The sequence below is a fragment of the Plecotus auritus genome (assembly GCF_963455305.1).
Source record: "Plecotus auritus genome assembly, chromosome: 3".
NCBI classification, from domain to species: Eukaryota; Metazoa; Chordata; class Mammalia; order Chiroptera; family Vespertilionidae; genus Plecotus; species Plecotus auritus.
Window position 1 is genome coordinate 65,659,879 of NC_137772.1, and position 20,906 is coordinate 65,680,784.

The window sequence follows — 20,906 nt, forward strand, 5'->3', positions numbered from 1 at the left end:
ACTAGAAAAGAAGTAGCACCAAATCTGAAGTCAGGAGACAAAAGTCTGAATCTGTCTTTGGTCCCTAACTGGCTGGTGAACTTAGACAAGCTGCTCTGTGAATCTCAGGTCTTCTGTTTCTTTTTTAACTTATAAACATGCCAAGTTGTTACATAATTACCACAGGGGACACATTTGTATATCCCCAGTAAGTACAATGACTAATACATTGTAGGGGCTCAATAATATTTGTTGAATTGAAATTGTATATGTATAGATACTGATATGGACATACAGTATGTTATTACTGTGAACAATAGGTTCAAGACAAAAAAAGTTTGGATAGTGTAGCATACACTCATCACAATCACCTAACTCTTTACTTCGGACTCTACTAATTTAAAATTTATATATTTAGAAAAAGTTGGAGTAAAGCTAACTGTTGTTTAATAGGCCCTTTTGTCATCATTTTAATAAAATGATAGTGTCAATAATCTTTTAAAGGATATACTTAAAATAGTAAAGCATAGTGTTCATAGACAAATTTAACAAGACAAATATATATTGAGAACTTCCCATGTCTAACACTCTATAAATTTTCTTCTTGAAAATGACAGAAAGAGACATAGACCCCATCATCAATGAACTTGTCCATGAGTGTACTAGCTAAGACTCATCAAAACAGTCATAATAAAGGCCAAGTGTGCAAAACCCTATAATAAAGGCATGAGCACAAGGACAAAGGAATACAGTAGGAGCTGTCTCTTGTGGCCAGGCAGTTTGGGGACACCTTTCTAAGCTGGGCGTGCAAGGCTCCTCTCATCCTGTTCATCTGTTCAACATGATTTGCTGGCCCAGCCCCTACTTCCCCCCCATTCCTCAGCCATACAAATGAATGACTCTCCAGATATGCCTAACTGTACGGAGCCCATTCTTCCCGCTACCTGCAATGGCCTGCCTAAATGCCCCTTTCTTCTTGCCTCTTTAGTTGGTAAACTATTTATTTGTTGAAACTGCCTCAATGTCACCTTGTCCCTGAAGGTCTCTGACCTCCCTCCTTCCTAGGCAGGTAGAATTCCATCCTCTATGACCCTAAAGCAGTTGGAAATTTCACGGATGTAGCAGCTCGATGCTCAGAAGGGAAGGTATGTGGGAAACATTGGAGCAGCAGAAACAGCAGGTGTCTGATTGGGCATGAGGGGAGGGGAAGGGGAGACTGAAGATAACGGGGGTGTGTGGTGAGGAGGACAGCATGCTGTAAACAGACATGGAGACCATAGGTGGGAGTGAGCTGATACTTCCTGAGGACCTGCCAGGCCCCATGCACAGCGCTCAGCTCTGCTAGTGCTTCCACATCTTAACCACATCTGTAAATCCCTTGACAGGTTAGAGCACTTGTCCCCTATCCTGTTGTAGTCAAGCAGTGGAGCTGGCATTCTAATTTCGGTTTCTCTAGAGCCTGGACTGTCGTCATTATTCCTGCTCTCAGACAAGTTTGCTAACAACCTGCCAGTCTCCTCCCCACCAGGGCCACACTCCGCAGTCACCTACCTATTTAGGTCATTGAAGTACTTTGAAGGAATAAGGCGCGAGCCATTGCAGGTAGCGGGAAGAATGGGCTCCGTACAGTTAGGCATATCTGGAGAGTCATTCATTTGTATGGCTGAGGAATGGGGGGGAAGTAGGGGCTGGGCTAGCAAATCATGTTGAACAGATGAACAGGATGAGAGGAGCCTTGCACGCCCAGCTTAGAAAGGTGTCCCCAAACTGCCTGGCCACAAGAGACAGCTCCTACTGTATTCCTTTGTCCTTGTGCTTCATTGGTCTATTTTTAAGGCTTCTCATTAACTTTAACTTAGTCTTTCTTACCAGTCTGCTACAATTTTACTTTGTAGAAAACCAGTAAAAAGACAAGAACCAGAAATCTTAACAGATAAATTAAGGCTCCTGGAGTGCTTGGTGGACACCCAGCTCTGTGAACAGTAATGGGGTGACGTAAAGATGAGGACAGCTAGGAGTTCTGACTCCGGCTGGGGAGATGACCCCATCCTCAAACATCCGCCACGCCGAGTGTGATAGGAAAGCCCTGAGATATAAACTGCCAAAGCAGCACAGGAGGGGTGTTGGATCCCGAGTGCCGGGGTGTGGTAACATCACCTGCCCACGTGCACACGCACTAAAGTGCCACCTCTGAAAACGAAGCCGAGAGATCTGGATCGGTAACAAAATGCTGTGAAGGTATCACATTTGTTTTCGTTTATGGAAAAGGAGTTCTTTTAACCTGTCATAGAGAGCTACTATGTGGAAACACACGAACCCTAAGATGTACTGTTACCTGGATGTAAGCACTAGTACTGTACGAATTTGATTCAGTTTGGTTTTTAAAGTGTTACCTTATTTATTTAAAAAAATAAATTCATCTTTTTCATTCATTTAGAAAAGTAAGGGCTTCTAAAACAGCCTCCCAATTCTTAATTCTGTCGTCATTAGTACATACATCATCCGTGACCGTGGGAAGTTAAAAAATTATGACCGTGCTCCCCATGTCCCTTCCTTTGCCTTAGGTGTTACTCTGCCATAGAGCCCTCACAGCTGTGTTGTAAGGAGTGAGGTAGGAACACCCCCAGCCCTTGTACTTCTTCACGCTCTGCCAAAGAGTAACTAGATTATGATTGCCGGTGATCTTTTTCTGAATGACAAAATTAACTATTACTTATATAATATTTGTGGCCTTAATGGAATTATTAATGACTAGAGGCCCGGAGCATGAAATTTGTGCACGGGGGGTCGGGGGGGCCATGGGGGAGTCCCTCAGCCCAGCCTGCACCCTCTCCAATCTGGGATCCCTCTCACAATCCAGGACTACTGGCTCCCAACTGCTCATCTGCCTGCCTTCCTGATTGCCCCTAACCGCGTCTGCCTGATCACCCCCTAACCACTCCCCTGCCAGCCTGATTGATGCCTAACTGCTCCCCTGCCAGCCTGTTTGCTCCTAACTGCCTTCCCCTGCAGGCCTGGTCACCCTAACTGCCCTCCCCTGCAGGCCTGGACACCCCTAACTGCCCTCCCCTGCAGGCCTGGTCCCCCCCAACTGCCCTTCCCTGCAGGCCCAGTCGCCCCCAACTTCCCTCCTCTGCCAGCCTGGTCACCCCTAACTGCCCTCCCCTGCAGGCTTGATCGCCCCCAACTGCCCTCCCTTGCTGGCCTGGTCCCTCCCAACTGCCCTCCCCTGCTGGCCTGATCCCTCCCAACTGCCCTCCTCTGCTGGACATCTTGTGGTGGCCATCTTGTGTCCACATGGGGGCAGCCATCTTGTGTGTTGCAGTGATGGTCAATTTGCATATTATTCTTTTATTAGATAGGATTAGATAGGATAGAGGCCTGGTGCACAGGTGGGGGCTGGCTGGTTTGCCTTGAAGGGTGTCCCAGATCAGGGTGGGGGTTCCCTTGGGGTGTGGGGCGGCCTGGGCGAGGGGCCTGTGGTGGTTTGCAGGCTGGCCACAACCCCCGGTGACCCAAGTGGAGGCCCTGGTATCTGGGATTTATTTATTTTCTATAATTGAAACTTTGTAGCCTTGAGTGGAGGCCTGAGCTGGCCAGGGCAGGCAGAAAGCTTGGCTTCCTCCATTGCCGGGGAAACCTAAGCCTCCTGCTCTCTCTGTGGCCGCAGCCATCTTGGTTGGGTTAATTTGCATACTTGCTCCTGATTGGCTGGTGGGCGTGGCTGGTGGGCGTATCGGAGGTATGGTCAATTTGCATATTACTCTTTTATTAGATAGGATAATGAGAAACTATTTTTGTAGAAAATACATTCTCCATTAAAGAATATATAAAAAAAATGTTTATTTATAATGTTTAAGATAATTCCATAAAAATCTTGATGACAAGAATAATTATCAAGTAAATATATCCATCACATATTGAAAAGATTATTTTTTACAGGCACACCTTTAAATGGCACTAGTTTTAAATAAAAACCTTTCAAATTATTTTCCTTTTTGAATACATATATATTTGATAAGGGATATATATATATATATATATATATATATATATATATATAGTTTAAAATGAGTAGACTTCATTTTTTTTTTTTTAACAGATTTTGGTTTACAGAAAAAGAGCAGAAAGTTTAGAGTCTCGACATGTGCCCTCCTCCCCCACTCCCTGGTGTCCCTTATTATTAACATCTGGCATTAGTATGGTGCATTTGTTATAACTGATGAGCCAATCTATACTAATAAAAGGGTAATATGCTAATTAGACCAAGTTCACCAGACATCTTCCGGACGTCCAACTTCCTTCCAGACAAAGCCATGGTGGCGGGGTCCGAGGCAGAGGCTGTTAGGGGCAATCAGGCCTGCAGGGAAGCAAGCAATTAGGGGTGAGATCAGGCCAGCGAGGGGGAGCAATCAGTTAGGGGCAATCAGGCCGGCAGGGGAGAGCACTTAGGGGAGATCAGGCTGGCAGGCAGAGGAGGTTAGGAGCGATCAGGCTGGCAGGCAGAGGCAGTTAGGGGTATCAGGCAGGTGAGCAGTTAGGAGCCAGCAGTCCCGGATTGTGAAAGGGATGTCCGACTGCTGATTTAGGCTCAATCCCGCATTGGGCCTAAACGGGCAGTTCGACTTTCCCTGAGGGGTCCCAGATTGGAGAGGGTGCAGGCTGGGCTGAGGGACACCCCCTCCCCCAGTGCACAAATTTTGTGCACCAGGCCTCTAGTAGTGATATATTGTTGTTAACTAAGGCCCATAGTTTACATTAGAGTTCACTCTTGGTGTTGTACATTCTATGGGTTTAGATAATAAAATGCATCATCATCTGTGTCTGTATGACACAGAATAGTTTCACTGCCCTAAAAATCCTGTGTTCTACTTATTCATCCTTCCTTCCATCTCTCCTCCACCCTCATAAATTATAGGCAAATACAGATCTTTTTACTGACTCCATAGTTTTATCTTTTCCAGAATGTCATGTAATTGGAATCATAGATTATGTAGCCTTTTTTAGATTGACTTCTTTCACTTAACATTATGCATTTAAGATTCCCCCATATTTTCCAGTGGCTTGGTAGCTCATTTCTTTTTTTAGGTTCCAATATTTACTTTTATTTATTTTTGTTTTCAATTGAATTTATTAGAGTGACATTGGTTAATAAAATTATATAGATTTCAAGTGTATAATTCTATAATACATTATCTGTAGATTGCATTGTGTGTTCACCACCCAAAGTCAAGTCTCCTTCCATTACCATAAATTTGATCCCCTTTACCCTTTTTGTAATCCTCCCAGCCCCCTCAAAAATAAATATTCAAATTCATTAAATAGGATAAAATTGTAGAATGGATACAATGAAAGCAATACTCTCTTTGTTTCAAATAAGAAGTATTTGAATTAAATTAGTTTCATTCATTTAATCAATAAGCATTTATTAGCACAAAGCACTGTGCTAGATCCTGGAGGTACAGTGATGAACACAGCTCAAAGATGTCCTCAGTGCCATGCTGCTGAGTGGGGTGGGAAGACAGGAAAACCACCAGTCACAGTGGGGTGTGATGGGAGTTTTAACACAAGTGTGTGCAGGGTGCCAAGAGCTACATGGTCAGACTGCCTTTCAGGAAGTTTTCATTTAATCCAGTGCAGACAATAACTTGGAGGGGTAGCACGTAACAGAGGGAAACAGAACCATTAGAAGTTGGCATTGGTGAATGGTGGTGAGAATCTGAAGAAAGGCTGACCAGCACAATGTGGGTAAGGGAAGCGAGGAGAACTAGGCAGATACTTGGAAGCAGAACTGGCAGATGTCATAGTCAGGTTGGGGCAGGTAGAGACTAACAGATAGGAAGAAGTCCAAGAAATCTCTCCAGGTGGAGATATTTATGACTTGATATCTCAGTAGATTGAGTTGCCTTTCTCCCCCCCCCCCCCCCCCAGATAGACAAACAGAAGGAGGAACATGTCTTGTCTAGGTGGTAGATGCTGAGTAGAGTTTTGGTCATGTTGAGGTTGCTTTCAGACTGTCAGTTAGAAATGTCTTATCTCTGTGGTGCTTAGGGGAGAGACCAAGGTGTAGATTCTTCTGAATCTTTCCCTTATGAGTTGTGGTGGAAGCCATGGGAGCCAAGGGAAACATGCAGATGAGGAGTCAAAGTCAAAATCTTGGTAAACATTTATGTAACAAGTAAAGGAAGAGGTCTCTGCAAAAGAAACTGAGGGAAAAGTAACCAGACCCACAGGAAAATAAATATTGTGACTACATGGAAATAGACTCAGAACAGCCAAATAAAGTACTATCTTAGACCTTGAACTTTTTGTTTTGAGTAAAATATGTTTTTATTATATGATATTTTTGTTTATTTATATTTTATTTCTAGATGAGAAGGGCTAAGCCTCTGTGTTAACACATTGTCTGTACTGTAATTGCTAATTCACATTCTTAGTCTGCTTGTCCAGTTCTGACTAGATTCCCTGATTTATTAAAGCAGTGATTTCAAGTGTTCAGAGGCAGTATAGAGTATCGGTTAAGATTATGAACTTTGGTGTTAGACTCCCAGGGTTCAAATCCGACCTCCACCACATACTAACTCTGGTGAAGTGGGGTTGGTTATTGCAACTACTTCATCAGGAAATTGTCAAAGTTAAATGAGTTCAGATCCAGAAAGCTCTTAGAGACAAGTGTGGTAAATAGAAAGTGCTATTTGCTTTAACTTTTATTTTTTTATCAAAGAGATTCATTATGGAATTGCATGGGGAAGGTCTTATTGACACATAATGAAAAAGATAATCAATTAATTCAGCCTAGAAAATTCCGTGGGGCAGATACTAACATATTGATTGAGTTGACAGAACCAAATGGATCAAGCAAATTATGGAACAGATTGGTCTGTTTGGCCTAAAAAATAATTTTATATATAAAATGTTAGAAAAATTAAGATTAGTATAGGCATTCTAATTACCTGAATACCTTAATTCATTTTCTTAAAAATAGCAAAAGGATCTATTTTTAATTTTTTATTATATTTCTTAACAAAAACAATAATTTTGTTTTGTGTTTGTTTTTTAATTGATTTGAGAGAGAACAAAGGGAAGAGGGAGGGAAGTAGAGAGAGAGAGAAAGAGAGAAGGGGAGAGAGAGAGAGAGAAACATTGATTTGTTGTTCCACTTATTTATGCATTCACTGGTTGATTCTTATATATGCTCTGACTGGGGATCAAACCTGAAACCTTGGTGTATTGGGATGACACCCTAACCAACTGAGCTAACTGGGCAGAAACAAAAACAAAAATTTTGAATCTCATTACCTTAAAATTGAACATCCTTTATTGAGCACCTTTCATTTGCCAGGCACATGGCCTGTGTATTTCTAAGTTTCACAACAGTGCTTGTAAGAATAGTGGTCCCCTCTGCAGGTGGGGGACCAGTGTTTCCGAAAGCTTAACCCCCTAGCTTGAGTTTGAATTGTCAGTCAGTACTGAGCCTGTATGGAGCATGCACTCGGCCTTATTTCAAAGTCTGTGCTCTTCTATGTCACCTTCACCCCACCAAGAAGGAAGGCAGCTGGTCTACCCCTGGACAATTTAGGGGCCTTGTATTCTCAGCTCTAGCTTTCTGTTTTCTCATTTTAAAAGTAACTAATTTCCTTCCAGATCTAAAATTCTGTGAACTTTTATGAACTAGTGTAACAGAAACCAGAAGACAAGATAGGAATCTTGATTCTGTTTTTTTCTCCCTCATATGCAAATACCATTCCTCAAGTGAAACAGATTGTCACAGCAAATATGTTGAACCTTGAGTGTAATGAAGCTCATTTGTCAGTGTCTGGGGCACCTTCTTATAAAAGTTAAACAGGGAATCATTTCAGAAATGTACTTCTGAACCAAAGAAAATGCTTGTTTCCTGTTGCAAAAGGTGTTCCTTTTCAGTTGCTTGAGAAAATAATAGAGAAGCTGATGTGAGAACATGGGTGTTTTGTTTGACCCAAGCATTTTCAAACTGCACATTCCTCTTACGTGTATTGCTCACACATCATTTTAATATGAAAGGGCACCTGTCTTTTGTCTCAGTACAAATTTACCTTTCAGCACTTCCCATGGTGAAATGGGAGGTACCTGAAAAAGTTATTTTTGTTTCATGAGTTTTGGGAATCCTTTCAATACCTGGTGTTTTCTTTAGACTTTATTATGCCTTCTGCTGGGTAAATGTCATGGAAATGCATTTAGTGACTCTTAATCCTTTTCTTTAACTAAAATTGAAAGAGACAGCAGTTCTCATAATAAATCACTTTGTTGACTGTTTCAAGAAAAAAAACCCTAATGTGAGTTTTTATTTTCCCAGAACACTTAATTAGAATTCTTGCCTGTGAAAGCGCGCATACACACGCACATACACACACACCACAACACACAACACACACACAAGCTGATATGCATAACAAATTATATTTAACATAAACCCAAATGTGGAGTTAAAAAGAGTATTTTAGAATGAAAATTAACAAACCCTCTTTTTTTTTTTTTTTGTATGGTCTTTTTTAAAACTTTACAGGACTATTTTACTTTAGTAAATAGAAGCTCTTGCTATTAGTTTCAGGTAACATTTTTATTTTTCAGATGTTTTTATAGCTTAGTCCAGTTTTTTTTTGGGGGGGTGTTTTTTGTCATTGTTTCATTGTTTTTAGAGAACTGGGGGAGGGCAGAAATTGTGCTAAAATGGTCAGATTCTTTTAGTTAAATACGAAAAGTGGAAATGGCTTGTGGATTCCGCAGGACCAGTGGTCAGCAAACTGTGGCTCGCGAGCCACATGCGGCTCTTTGGCCCCTTGAGAGTGGCTCTTCCACAAAATACCATGGCCTGGGCGAGTCTATTTTGAAGAAGTGGCATTAGAAGTTTAAGTTTAAAAAATTTGGCTCTCAAAAGAAATTTCAATTGTTGTACTGCTGATATTTAGCTCTGTTGACTAATGAGTTTGCCGACCACTGCTCAGGACCACCTTCACTTCAGAATTGAAGACTTAGAAGTTAATAAGCCCCCACGCGGAGGGCTGGAGGATGGCTTAGGTTAAACTCCCAATTACTCAGCTTGTGTCCTTTGATTTTCCTTATAGAGCAGCAACTTAAAAAAAATCATTTACTAAGACATATACCATGCTATTTTCTGTCATTGCATTAATATAGGATTAATATAAGGAAAATCAAAGGGGATGTGATGGTGCAATCAGAACTTTCAATTATTTTGAAAAATGTTGAATATATTTTCAACGATGTTGCAACAAGGGATTGTATTTGTGGGTTAGCAAAAAGGAGCAAGGAAGGTGGGCAGGCTATTTTCATTTTTAGTTTATTTCTAGGAAAAAGTTTTGAATAATATATTTGCAGAATTCTAGTTCAAATGAATTTAAGGACAATTCACTATTCCTAAAGAAATTACTAGAAGTTATGTTTACTATCGTCATCGTTCAGCCTGATGCAGACCAGCTGTGAGCAGCAAGAGCATGGACCTGGGGAGAAGCCTGACTCCTTTTATTGTCCAAGGCAACTCTTCCCATAGGAAAACTTTTGTGGGAAATTTACCTGCCATTCTTTCTCTACCACCGACTTTTTTTTTTTTTTAAATCCTCACCGCTCACCCAAAGACATGCTTTTTTTTTTTTTTTTTTTTTTTTTTTTTTTTAGTTTAGAGACATAGAAAGAAAGAGGTAGAGAGAGAAAGAGAGAGAGAAACATTGATCATCAATCCAGTGCCTTCTGCACTCGCCCCAACCAGGATTGAACTACAACCTGGGTAAATGCCCTGACTGGGACTCAAACTCTCGACCTTTTGGTGTACAAGACAACAGCTCTCCACCCAACACCAGAGAGGGCTACCACTGACTTTTTAACATTAAATTTAGCTTTCTATTTTCTAGCAAGCTTTTAAAGGAAAGAAAGTAGAATTCTGTCTGTTCTTCATTATATCCCTCAAGCATCATTTATGCACATTATAATATATCTTACAAACTTACCATTTTAATTAGTTTTATTCACATCAGGAAGTTAGTTTCTGTTATCTTAATTTGTTTATAAGATTATACCCTTTAAATTGTTCAAAGCACAAGCACAAAATGTAAAGTGCTGTTTAATACAATGTAGTAGCCACTGAAGTTGTTCTTATATCTGTTTCTAAAACTTGACTAGTTCAAAAGGAGCATTTTGTCTTTGTTTGTTTTATAATGAAATGCTAGGCACTGGGTGGGTACAATAAAAACCGAGGTCTCTCTTTAGCCAGGGACAGGAGCCAGCTAGCTCCTGCCTGCTCGGAGTAGCCGTCTCCTTTTCCCCCATCTCCATAGCTTGGCCTCTGACTTTGAAACAAGATTAGAAGATCTTGCTTTTTCCTGCTTTCTTTTTTGTTTTTAAACATGGAGATAGAATACTCAATTCCCTATTTTATTAAGGAGGCAGTAAGGACAAGGAATATTTAGCATAAGACTTTTTTGATGCTTAAAAGAATCTATACATTTTTGTAAGAAAATTTTTAAGGAAAACTCATTTATCACTCAGATAACTAAGTTTACTGGCTTTTTACATACTTTCTCCCTCCTCCCCTCATAGTGCAGGTTTACATTCTTTGTTATATGCCTTCATTAATCACTTAGTCCCTAGTAATTTATAAGCTTACTAGGGGCCCGGTGCATGGGTTCGTGCACCAGTGGGGTCCTTCAGCCTGGCCTGTGGGAATCGGGCTGAAATTGGCTCTCTGACATCCCTCGAGGGGTCCCAGATTGCGAGAGGGTGCAGGCCAGGCCGAGGGACCCCACTGGTGCACGATCGGGGCTGGGGAGAGACCATGGGAGGGCTCCAGGGCGTGTCTGGCCCATCTCGGCCAGACCCCAGCAGCAAGCTAGCCTACCAGTTGGAATGTCTGCCCACTGGTGGTCAGTGTGCATCATAGCAACCAGTCAAATGAATGGTCAGATAGTTAGCATATTAGGCTTTTATTATATAGGATATGTTATTTTTATTGGTTTTATTCATGAGTAGGGAAATATATGCCTCCTGTATTTTTGAGGTCTATTCCCTTATCTCTTTTTTTATTAAGACATAATTAACATATAACATACCAGTTTCAGGTGTACAACATAATAGTTTGATATTTGTATGTTACAAAATGATCACTCAGTAAGTGTAGTTAATATCCATCATCACACATAGATACAATTTTTGTTGTGATGAGAACTTTTAAAATCTCTTAGCAACTTTCAGATATACAATACAGTATTATTATTAACTATGCTGTACATTATTCACCATGCTGTACATTACATCCCCATGACTTATTTTATAAGTGGAAGATGTACCTTTTGATCACCTTCACCCATTTTGCCACCTTTGTCTTTCATGATCACATACTGCACTTGATTCCACCTCACAAAGTACTTTTCAGATTTTTACTATTTCCCTGGTCCAGTGCCCTGACTTGTTGCTTTCCCTGCTCCTCCCCTTTAAAATATCCATCTCAGAAACATTGCCAAACATCTAAGCTCCAGCTTTCTGATTCTTCCCTCTATGGGTTCTCCTTCCCAGGCTCAGTAGAAGGGTAACTTGTCATCATTCACTATGGCCATTGTAACACAATTGTACTGAAAAGTGTTGGGGCGAGGGGCGCTTCATCACTGTGTAGAACCATTGCTCTTTCGGTTATCAGGTAAAGTATAGAGTGACATTCCTGACCTTACTCCATCTTACCCCCACCCTCATAACGAAGACCTTCATTTTTTAATGAGCAAAAAAGATCCTGAAAATAGTTTTTAAACCCTGATTGAATCTGGTGAGCCTTTTCAGAGAATCTCTCATTTTATGTTGCCGAGAACTCTGTGTGGTTATTACTGAGAGGACTGTTAGAATTTTAACTGAGGTCCTCAGTCGAGAATGAGTGATTATCCTATAGCCAAAATATTCCCTCACCCACCCATCCCAAACTAACCATATGCATCATATACTCCAATTCAATACGTTCACAGAATCCAGAAGCCTGCAAAAAGCAGAGGTGCCTCCCTTACATCAAAGGTCAGCAAAGTTTCTATGAAGTGTCATATAGTATCTCCTTCTCTTTGCCCTTACTGACCTTCTAGGCCCATCCAGCTATGGAGCCTCTTCCCCTCACCTGATCTGGGATGGCCACGTGAGGGTCCAGCAGCGTGTCTGATCCCACCCATGCTCATATAACACTTCCTCACCAAGCTGGACACACACATCCTCCTACCACACAACTGAGAAATGCTTCTTCCCAATTTAGGAAATCCTTTAGCCTTCCCTTCTTAGGCCTTATACTCTCAGTGGCTGGTTCCATAGTAACATAGGAGATAGCTAGGAGATACCGGTTGGTGACAAAGAGTCAGCTACCTGAGCTCAGTGCCCCCAAAATGAAGACATGATTTATATCAAGCTGAATTTACTAGAATCCATGTTCGTGGTGTAAATTTCAAAAACATACAGGGATGACATGTAAATAAAAGCATATCAACAGTTGCCATTGATATGCTATATAATACACACACACACCCTCTAATTTTTTTAAGTTAGGGGTTTTGCTGACTTTATTTTTTAATTCTGTTAAATTCTGGTCAGTAGACATCTGCAAAGCAGATTTTCGTCTCCTATGGAGTCTGAAGTTGAGGTTTGGGGTTAATCCAGTCAGTAGGCTTCCTCTTGAAAAGAGCCCTTTCGCCCTTTCGGAGTAACCTGGAGGTTTCTTTGGGTCACAATTAAATGCGTCAATAGTTGTATATTTAACTGGTCTAAACTATTCACTTACTTCTGAAAGGGCCATTTGCAAATAGATAGTATTTAGTTAACAATTGAATGAAAAATGTTGGGTCCAGTTCCATCTAGTTTTCCCATGTAGGCATTACTCATAGTTTTTTGTATGTGTGCCTCTGTGTATGTGTTGCAGTTTTATTCATTCATCCAAGCACTTGCTTGGTACCTGTTTTAGGCTGTGAGGATACTGAACTAGAGGAGACCTGGTCCTTGATCTCCATGTATTTAGAAACTGGTAAAGGAGAAAGTCATCTAAACAAAATCTGTATGTTCTATTGTGATGGGTGATTTAATAGGAATAGGAAGTGAGTAATTTGGGAGTAGCTAAGAAAGTAGCACTAACTGTCTGAAGAGGTAACAAAGTTTAGATGAGGAAAGAATTACCCATTCCACTGTTGCACAATGAAAAGCTCTGGATTTGGAGCCAAACACATCTTTTTACTGGCCATGGGGACGTTACTTTACTACCTTGAGACTCAGCTTTCTCATCTGTAAAGTGGGGTTACTAATACTCACTTTGCAGCTCTCTACATCTGTATCAACAAGCAGCTTTCTTCCCTTCTCAGGCCCTTTCCGCCAGAGGCCATGTGTGGCCAAGCAGCATGCTGTTGGCTATTGGATGGAAGGGGCAAAGGAGAGATCAGTTTTGTGGGGTTGCATGGGGACAGGGCTCCCATTCTGAATGAGAGCCAGGAAAAAAGCATACCTGGGTCAACCATTGTCCTGCTCCCCCTGGGAGCTCATTTGGACAATAGATAGTGTATCTTTTCCCAGCAAAGCCTTTGCATATTTTACTGTCCTTCCAAGTTGACTGAGGGACCTGGTCAGATTACATACTTCTTCAGACTGCTTTTTACTCTAAGTTTCTACACTGAACCAATTCTAGGATTCCTCAGGGCTTGCTCTAATTCCCAAGTCACCGAAAAAAGTATTTAAACTTTACACTATTAAGATATCTCAGATTCATTCCCAGTAGACGTGCAAAAAGTAGATGTTTATGAATAATATGTACTTATTCATACCTCATTTGGAGGGGATGCTTTCCATTTTAGTGAAATTATATATATTTTCAGTTACTGATAAGTGGACACTGTTTCCTAAAATAGCCTTAACCCATCTAAGTGATATGCACATTTTGGAGTATTGAAACAAAACATAGTTAATTACCCTTTGTGATTTGTTGTGAGTTTCAACCGTAGAGCCACAGCAAGCAAGGGAGAGCTCTGCTATCCCATTTGAGTCTACCAGTGGTCAGTGGCTGTTCCATCCAGTAGCCATCAGTCTGTGCCTTTTGATATTTTGTCTGCAAAGTAATTTACGTGTAATGGAAGATGCAAGTGTTAACTCATTTGCCAGATGTCACAGCAGGAGAGAGGAGATTGAAACCCCCGTCTCTCTGACCCCAAACCTGCTGATGGGATGGTTAGGTTTCCTGACAAAGGATTATTACCAAATGGAAAATCCACTGAAAACAGCCATTTCCCAGGAGATAGCGCTGGCTTGGTTATTGCAGAAAAGTGATGGAGCACCAAAGCGCGTGTCCCTTTGTTTCTTCCAGGGGAGAAACCCTACAAGTGCACCTGGGAAGGCTGCACCTGGAAGTTTGCTCGTTCGGATGAACTGACCAGGCATTACCGCAAACACACGGGAGTGAAGCCATTCAAGTGCGCGGACTGCGATCGCAGCTTTTCCCGGTCAGACCACTTGGCACTGCACCGCCGGAGGCATATGCTGGTGTGAGGAAGGCCACCCGTCCAGCTGAGCGTAAGAGCTGGATCTCTTAGCGGCACCTGGTTCAGCAGGGCTGACTCCCCTCCACAGTGTTAACACAAAAGGGCATCACCATCCCACGAAGTCTGAAACCAGAGCAGGAACAAGAAGGAACACTTCTCCTTTCGGTCTGCAGGTAACCCCCATCGTGACTCCACGAGACAAGTCTTCACGCTGGCCCGGGAGATCGGTGACACAGATGCTGGAGAGACAGGCATTGTTTTCCGTGCTGTGTACTCTGCCATTTAATGATGTTTGTAGCTTGTCCACTTTCTGAGCTGTCAGACATTTTGTTATTGATACTTTAAAGGTCATCCACCACAAATGGATGGCGAGAGCGGAGACGTTTTCCATTGGGGATGATTCTCCCATCATCCCACCCCCTAACCTCTTTTTACAGGAATTTCAGTTACCATCTGAGTGAGATAGAACCCCCGTCCAATCTGTTACCAGTAAGCAGCACCAACGTAGAAAAGAAGAAGCTGTTGGAGAGGTTCCATCCCCTGAAAATAAAGGGGCACTCAGGCAGCCCTTTGCAATAGCGATGGCGGCAGCTAGATAGCGCCCGCGACTTGTCATTATGCCATGCCCTGAAGAAAACCAACATTGAGTCTTTCATGTGTTTGTTGTTGATTGTTTTTGTTTTTTTGTTTTGATTCTGTTTTGTTCATCTGTTTGCGCAGAGGGGCGGCGACATTTCAGTCGGAGTCTGGTCCCGGTGTCTGCCCTGGCATGGACTGGCACAGGGCTGTCCTGTGGTTGAATAGGAAGAGCCTGTCTAAAAAACTACTGCCCCACTTCAAATTGCAGTGTTCTGTCACCCAGGCATCATCTCTTCCTGCCCCTAGGATTTGATTACAAGGAATCAGGGGAGGGGAAAAAACTTCCTTAGACACACTGGCACCAAGGTAAGGAGAGGTGGGGCTGCCCAGGCAAAGTCAGTGAACATGAAAAATCAGACAAAGCAGAGATGGAAATAATGCGCCTCTTGAGGAGAAAAGCAATAATGAATAAAAGGACTTTCCTACAATAACTTCACTGAGGACTCACGTTACCAATTTTCATACTTACTAAAGGGATTGTAAAAAACACCCCAGCATTTCAGAGGTCTTGGTTACATTTCCAGCACTGAGGTAATCTTTCTGCTGTTTGTTGTCCTGCTAGGTTGACTACCACAATTAAAGATTATGCTCCCCTTCTCTTGTTTGAAAACGGTTATTTGGTGACTAGGCCAGGGAGGCATAGCTGGGAATTAACTCTTGGGTTAATGGGTCAGCTCTCCTTGGAACAAAGTCAGTGGCGAGGGCGTGCTCCCCGAGGAAAGCCTGACATGGTGCTCGTTTCCTCACTTGGAGAGCCAAGGATAGGCGACTCTCCAATGGGTTCTTCTATACAGACTTCATTTTCTACACTGTGTCAGGACCCGGTGGTTCTGCATTGGCATCTGTAGGGATGTTGAACCCACTCATCCTGTGCTGAGGGTGAGAGGAAATTACAGTCCTGTCACCCCCCTAAAATTATGAGCCTTTTTGGCATCTAGCAAAGTATACAGTAAACAAAGCAATACATTACCAACAAGCATTCTTTCAGAAAAATTATCATATTTTCCCCCCACTAAAAGCTGGTTTTTTTTTCAGCTTTATGTGGCTAAGGGGGCTTGGTGAGGTTTTTAGTTATTGTTGTTAAGATTTTTTATAGCTTAGATACAAATGTTGCCAGCATATAGACTTTTGCAATATATTTTCATTAAAAACACTTGATTTTGGGAATTGCACAAATTAACCTCACAATATTACTAGCTCATTTTTCAATGTTTGAACATTCTGAAATAACTTCCAGTTGCAGAATTATCCTTTTTTAGGGTTGTCTTCTTAATTCAGATAATCTAATTCTGATGAAGCAAGGATTATAAACATTGAAACAAAGACAATTTGTGTTGGATGGTATTAAAAGGAATTATTTTTTAATGTTCAAGCAACAGCATAATGATTTTCAGGTCAAACTCTGTCTTTAGAAATATGTGCTCTTCATTTTCTGCCAGGTCTTAAAAATTCATCAGGCAATTTCCCTCCAACAAGGGCTGCAATTCTATTGACAAATAGCTTCATTAGCTACACGATCTACTACCCACCAAGCACTGGGATTTTTTTTACCAACTGGAAGTTTTTTATCTGTACTGTATGCAAACTGCTACTTCTCATTGCCTGTGACCACGTGGAATAGAAAAGGGTTGCTTGATGCAAGCCAGCATTGGTTATTGGTCAGCAGCAAAGAGCACAGCGTGGGGAACCCTCTCAGCTAGTCCCAGAACCTAGTCGGCAGGTAGTAGGTGAATCACTCAGGTGACGTGTAGGCTTAATTTCATTCTGCCTGCTCTCATAAGAAGGGCCAATCCTGCTCTCTGCTGAGAGATGTCTTGAGAGTGTTACAGGTAGAATTCATGAAACTGACAGGCAGTGGGAGCTTCCTGAGTGGCAGTTTGATTTAAATTTAGCCCAGAATTAAATGAGCTGCTCCTCTATAATAACATAGGAAAGATTCAGGAAAGTGCATTTTTCTCCTCATCCTCTGAAAGTGGGAACCAGACTGAGACAGTAAGTTAACTGATAAAACCTGTCAGTGTTAACACCATTCCCCCTTTGACGTGTCTATACTTCTAAGGAGGAATCTAAGCACAAGTAGTGAATGAGTTGCTGTTCTCACCCCAGGGCTGAAACTTATTTGTGTTTTCTACAAATGTTCCCCCCTGGAAAGGAAAAGTGGTTTGGGAGAGAAGGAATTGGCTTTTTAAGTAGGAATATCTTTAGACAAAGAACAGCCCCCTCCATGTAGTTTTATGTCCATTCTAGCCTCTTTTAAAAAGCACAGTAGATAATGAATAGAGAATAAGTTGAATCCAAAGGATTCATCAGATGTTCCCTCACTAGAAGCGTTCTTTGGTCTGAAATTTGAAGCTGTTCCACCAGTGTGCAGCTGGATATGTTTGCATGTTTGGGAACTTACACACGGGTACCCACGGTGATGGCTTGAGAAGCTACAGGAGACCAGACCATCTCTCTGCATTGTGGAGATTGAGTTCAAGGGAGTTCACATGATTTGAAAAGTACTAAGGTTCAGGCTTTGAGGTTTAAATAGATTTCCTCTTCATGTTCTGATCTTAAGTTGTCAGAAAGAGATTCACACTTTTCCATCCTCCTCCGGCCCCATCCTATCAACTGTGTGCAGACTCGGAGAAGCCTGCCGGATAACTTACATTCTCTTACAGCATTTAGACTGAAATTCTTCATGGCTTGACCGTAAAGATCATACTACTGCCTGGCATTACTTTTACAAAGCACTGTTGGACATTTATTTCCAAAAAGCAGTTGAATAACAGTAACGTAAACCACATTGTGGAGAAAAGAGCACTTTTTTTTTTCCACTTTATAGATTAAATGGAAAATAGGAAGAGGATTGTTAGGGGAGGAGGGGATCTTACAGAAAGCTACAGTGTTTACAATGCCAGTTCTAGATCAGAAAGGCCATTCTCATGATGGCTGGCATTTTGAATAGCTCATACAAAGCTGTGTTCATTTTTATACAACCTTTTTACACTTCGAATTGCCATTTGTGTTTCAAACCTAAGTATAATTCTACATTTATGGAATCAGTTCATTAGAATGACAACATGTATATGGATAAAGATGCAGTATTCCTATTCTGTACTTTATTTATTATACTTACCAAAGCAGCAGTTGAATAAATCTGGTGAGGTGAGGCCTTCAAATGTACTAATACACCTTTGTTATATTGTTATGACTGCTTAGAATGTGGCCAGAATGTTGTTATAACGGTGACTTAGCATTGATAGTAAGGGTTGACAGAATTCAGCAGTGTTAAGAATACCAGCATGCATGATACATTGAGTTATGACCTTCATATAAGGGACTGGACATGACATGTCTTTTACGCATCATAATAGGCCCAAGAAGCCTTAATGCTCATAGTCCATAATCCAGTCTCAGATTTTGCTCTTTACTAATGCCTATAGATTTTGGGAGTAAATGTATTCTACAACTTCACTGACCAAATCTCTTTCTTCAGTTATTCTGAGGTAGTGTATCTCATTAAAAAAAAATATTTTGCTTTGATTTGGTTTTGTTTAAAAACGAGGTTTGGTAAGTTATGTCTTCCATATTACATTTCTACTTATCCCCACACTGCCATCTCCTTACCTGCACAGGCACCACTGATACATGCATACCTGTATACACACCTGTATATGCAGCAGCCAGTGGGCTCATAAATATCAACAGAAAACTTTTTTAAAGAATGAATTTGTAATAATCCATACTGTCTACAAATGTAAGTTATTGACCTTAGTGGGGAATCAGCTTATAATGCTATATATGACTTTGCCTGCATTTTATAGTTAAGAAGTGTACATAAAAATTTTAAATGCTATATTTTCACAGGTTCATTATAGAGTAATGTCTGTTCAGCAACCCATGTCCATTGGTACTTTTAAGTGTGCTAAATACTGTGCAATTGCAATAGAAGTTCAGATTTTCATAAGAAAATGAAATTGAGGATACTGCATCTTTAAAAAAAATAGAGTGAAGATATTTTGCTGTATTCGTAACATATGTGATAGTGGAAAAAGTATTTTCAAACACAAATTTTACAGGGGTTGTAAATAGTTTGATGAAGTATGTTGGGAAAAAGAGCTTCTAGTTTTCATCACAATAAAAAAAGAAAACTTGTTCAGATATGCCTTGTATATCTTACACACAATTAGCTATATTGCCATGGGAACTCTGTTCCACGTTCTCACAGCACATCCCTTGTGCTCTGACAAATGGAGTGGCCACTTGTCTCAATTCAGCCAGGATGGTTTAAAACACATTGAACTCATTTTAAGTCGCAAACAACTGATTCCAAACTCAAAATGTCTGTACCTGAAAAGGGGGAAACGGCTGCACAGCTTTCTGCTTGTGCTAAAGCGAAGCAGCTGGCCATTGTTCTCTTTCCTCAGTTACCTTCCTCCTCAACCAAGTAGTTCTTGATAAAAATGAAAACTATGCAGGTGTTGGTGTTTATTCTTGTTTAATTCCAGAGGGTATACTTTTAGGAGCAGCTACATCTTAAAGTGTTAGGGTTATGGCCACATGTTAAATGAATCTATACTGGCAATAGGAATAAGCTAATACGCATTTTCCGAAGTGATTAAAAGCTGAAAGTGCCTGTCAATAAACATTATGACCAATGAGATATTCTTATACTTTCACACAGCAATAATTCTTCTTCAGACTGGGTTTTTCCTCTACATTTTGGAAACGCATGCATATATCACAGAGTAATTTGGATCTGTTCACATACCCACAAAAAAATTATCTTGTGTCTTCTTAAATATACCCAATCTTGTTTATGTTGGCATTTCTTAATTCAATCTTACGGAACATCAGAATGCAAACCTGAATATTAAAATTATCTTCAACATACACTATGGCCTATGGCAGTTATAATTTTGAGATAAAAAACTTCACTGTGATTTGCCCCAAACTTAGGAAGCACTGAGTATGCCTCAAAAAGTTTTGTTTATTTAACAGAAGTAAATTTATTTAGAGCAAAACACTAGAGATATTTGTTTGCCTTACTTTATCTACTAATATCAAATGCACAAGTCCATCTTTATTTCCCTTTCCCTGATATTTTCTGTTCTCACAATATTCATTTTGGAATGAATATTGACACAATTTTCTATCTCCTAAAATGTGTACTGAGGTATAACTGACATAGAGTAAGCCAAGGTTTGCAGTCAGTCCTGGAAATGTCCAGATTTACGTTTAGAACCTCACAACTTGGAGCTATCATTATTTTACTGCTAAAAGTAGAGTCATGAATAGAAATATACAATGAAATTATATGGGTAGACAAGAGACCTGGAAATTCTCCAGCCCTGCCATCTCAGCACGAATCCACCCAAACAAGCTATTGAGGGCTATCAGTAAAATTATACTCTTTTAGAGCCAAACATTTGGTAAGAGCAATTTAAAAAGCATGACGGTAATTAAACACGCAGGCTGCAGACACTGAAGGCGACCCGGATGCCCGGTATTCTCCAGAACCAGACCCCAGGCCTAGAAAGCCATCTACTGCTTCCTCCTCCAAGTTTCAGAAAGAAAGAAATAAGCCCAGAGAAGGTGGAAAGTCACCAATTAAGTGTCAAAGGAAAGCCTTAACCTTACTGAAGTCAAGTCTTCTGACTGGGCTGCTTTCTGTAAGTTGTCTGAAAGTACTAACAGAACGTGAAAGGTCAAAAGGTCAGCAAGCTATGAAACAATGGCTGTTCTTTATTAAACACTATGTGCCAAGCCGTGTAC

General features: G+C 40.9%; 1 protein-coding gene across 2 annotated transcripts in view; it reads left to right on the forward strand.

Annotated features, from left to right (window-relative positions):
• The window catches only part of KLF12 (KLF transcription factor 12), a 675,261-nt gene extending 656,134 nt beyond the window's left edge, over window positions 1-19,127 (forward strand). The window contains exon 11 of one of the 2 annotated variants that reach the window (XM_080660594.1): window positions 14,333-19,127. In XM_080660594.1, coding sequence (XP_080516720.1) covers window positions 14,333-14,514 — 182 coding nt within the window. In that variant the 3' untranslated portion in view covers window positions 14,515-19,127. The remainder of the gene's footprint in view (window positions 1-14,332) is intronic. The other variant, XM_080660593.1, reaches the window with a different exon arrangement.
• The last annotated feature ends 1,779 nt before the right edge of the window (window positions 19,128-20,906 follow it).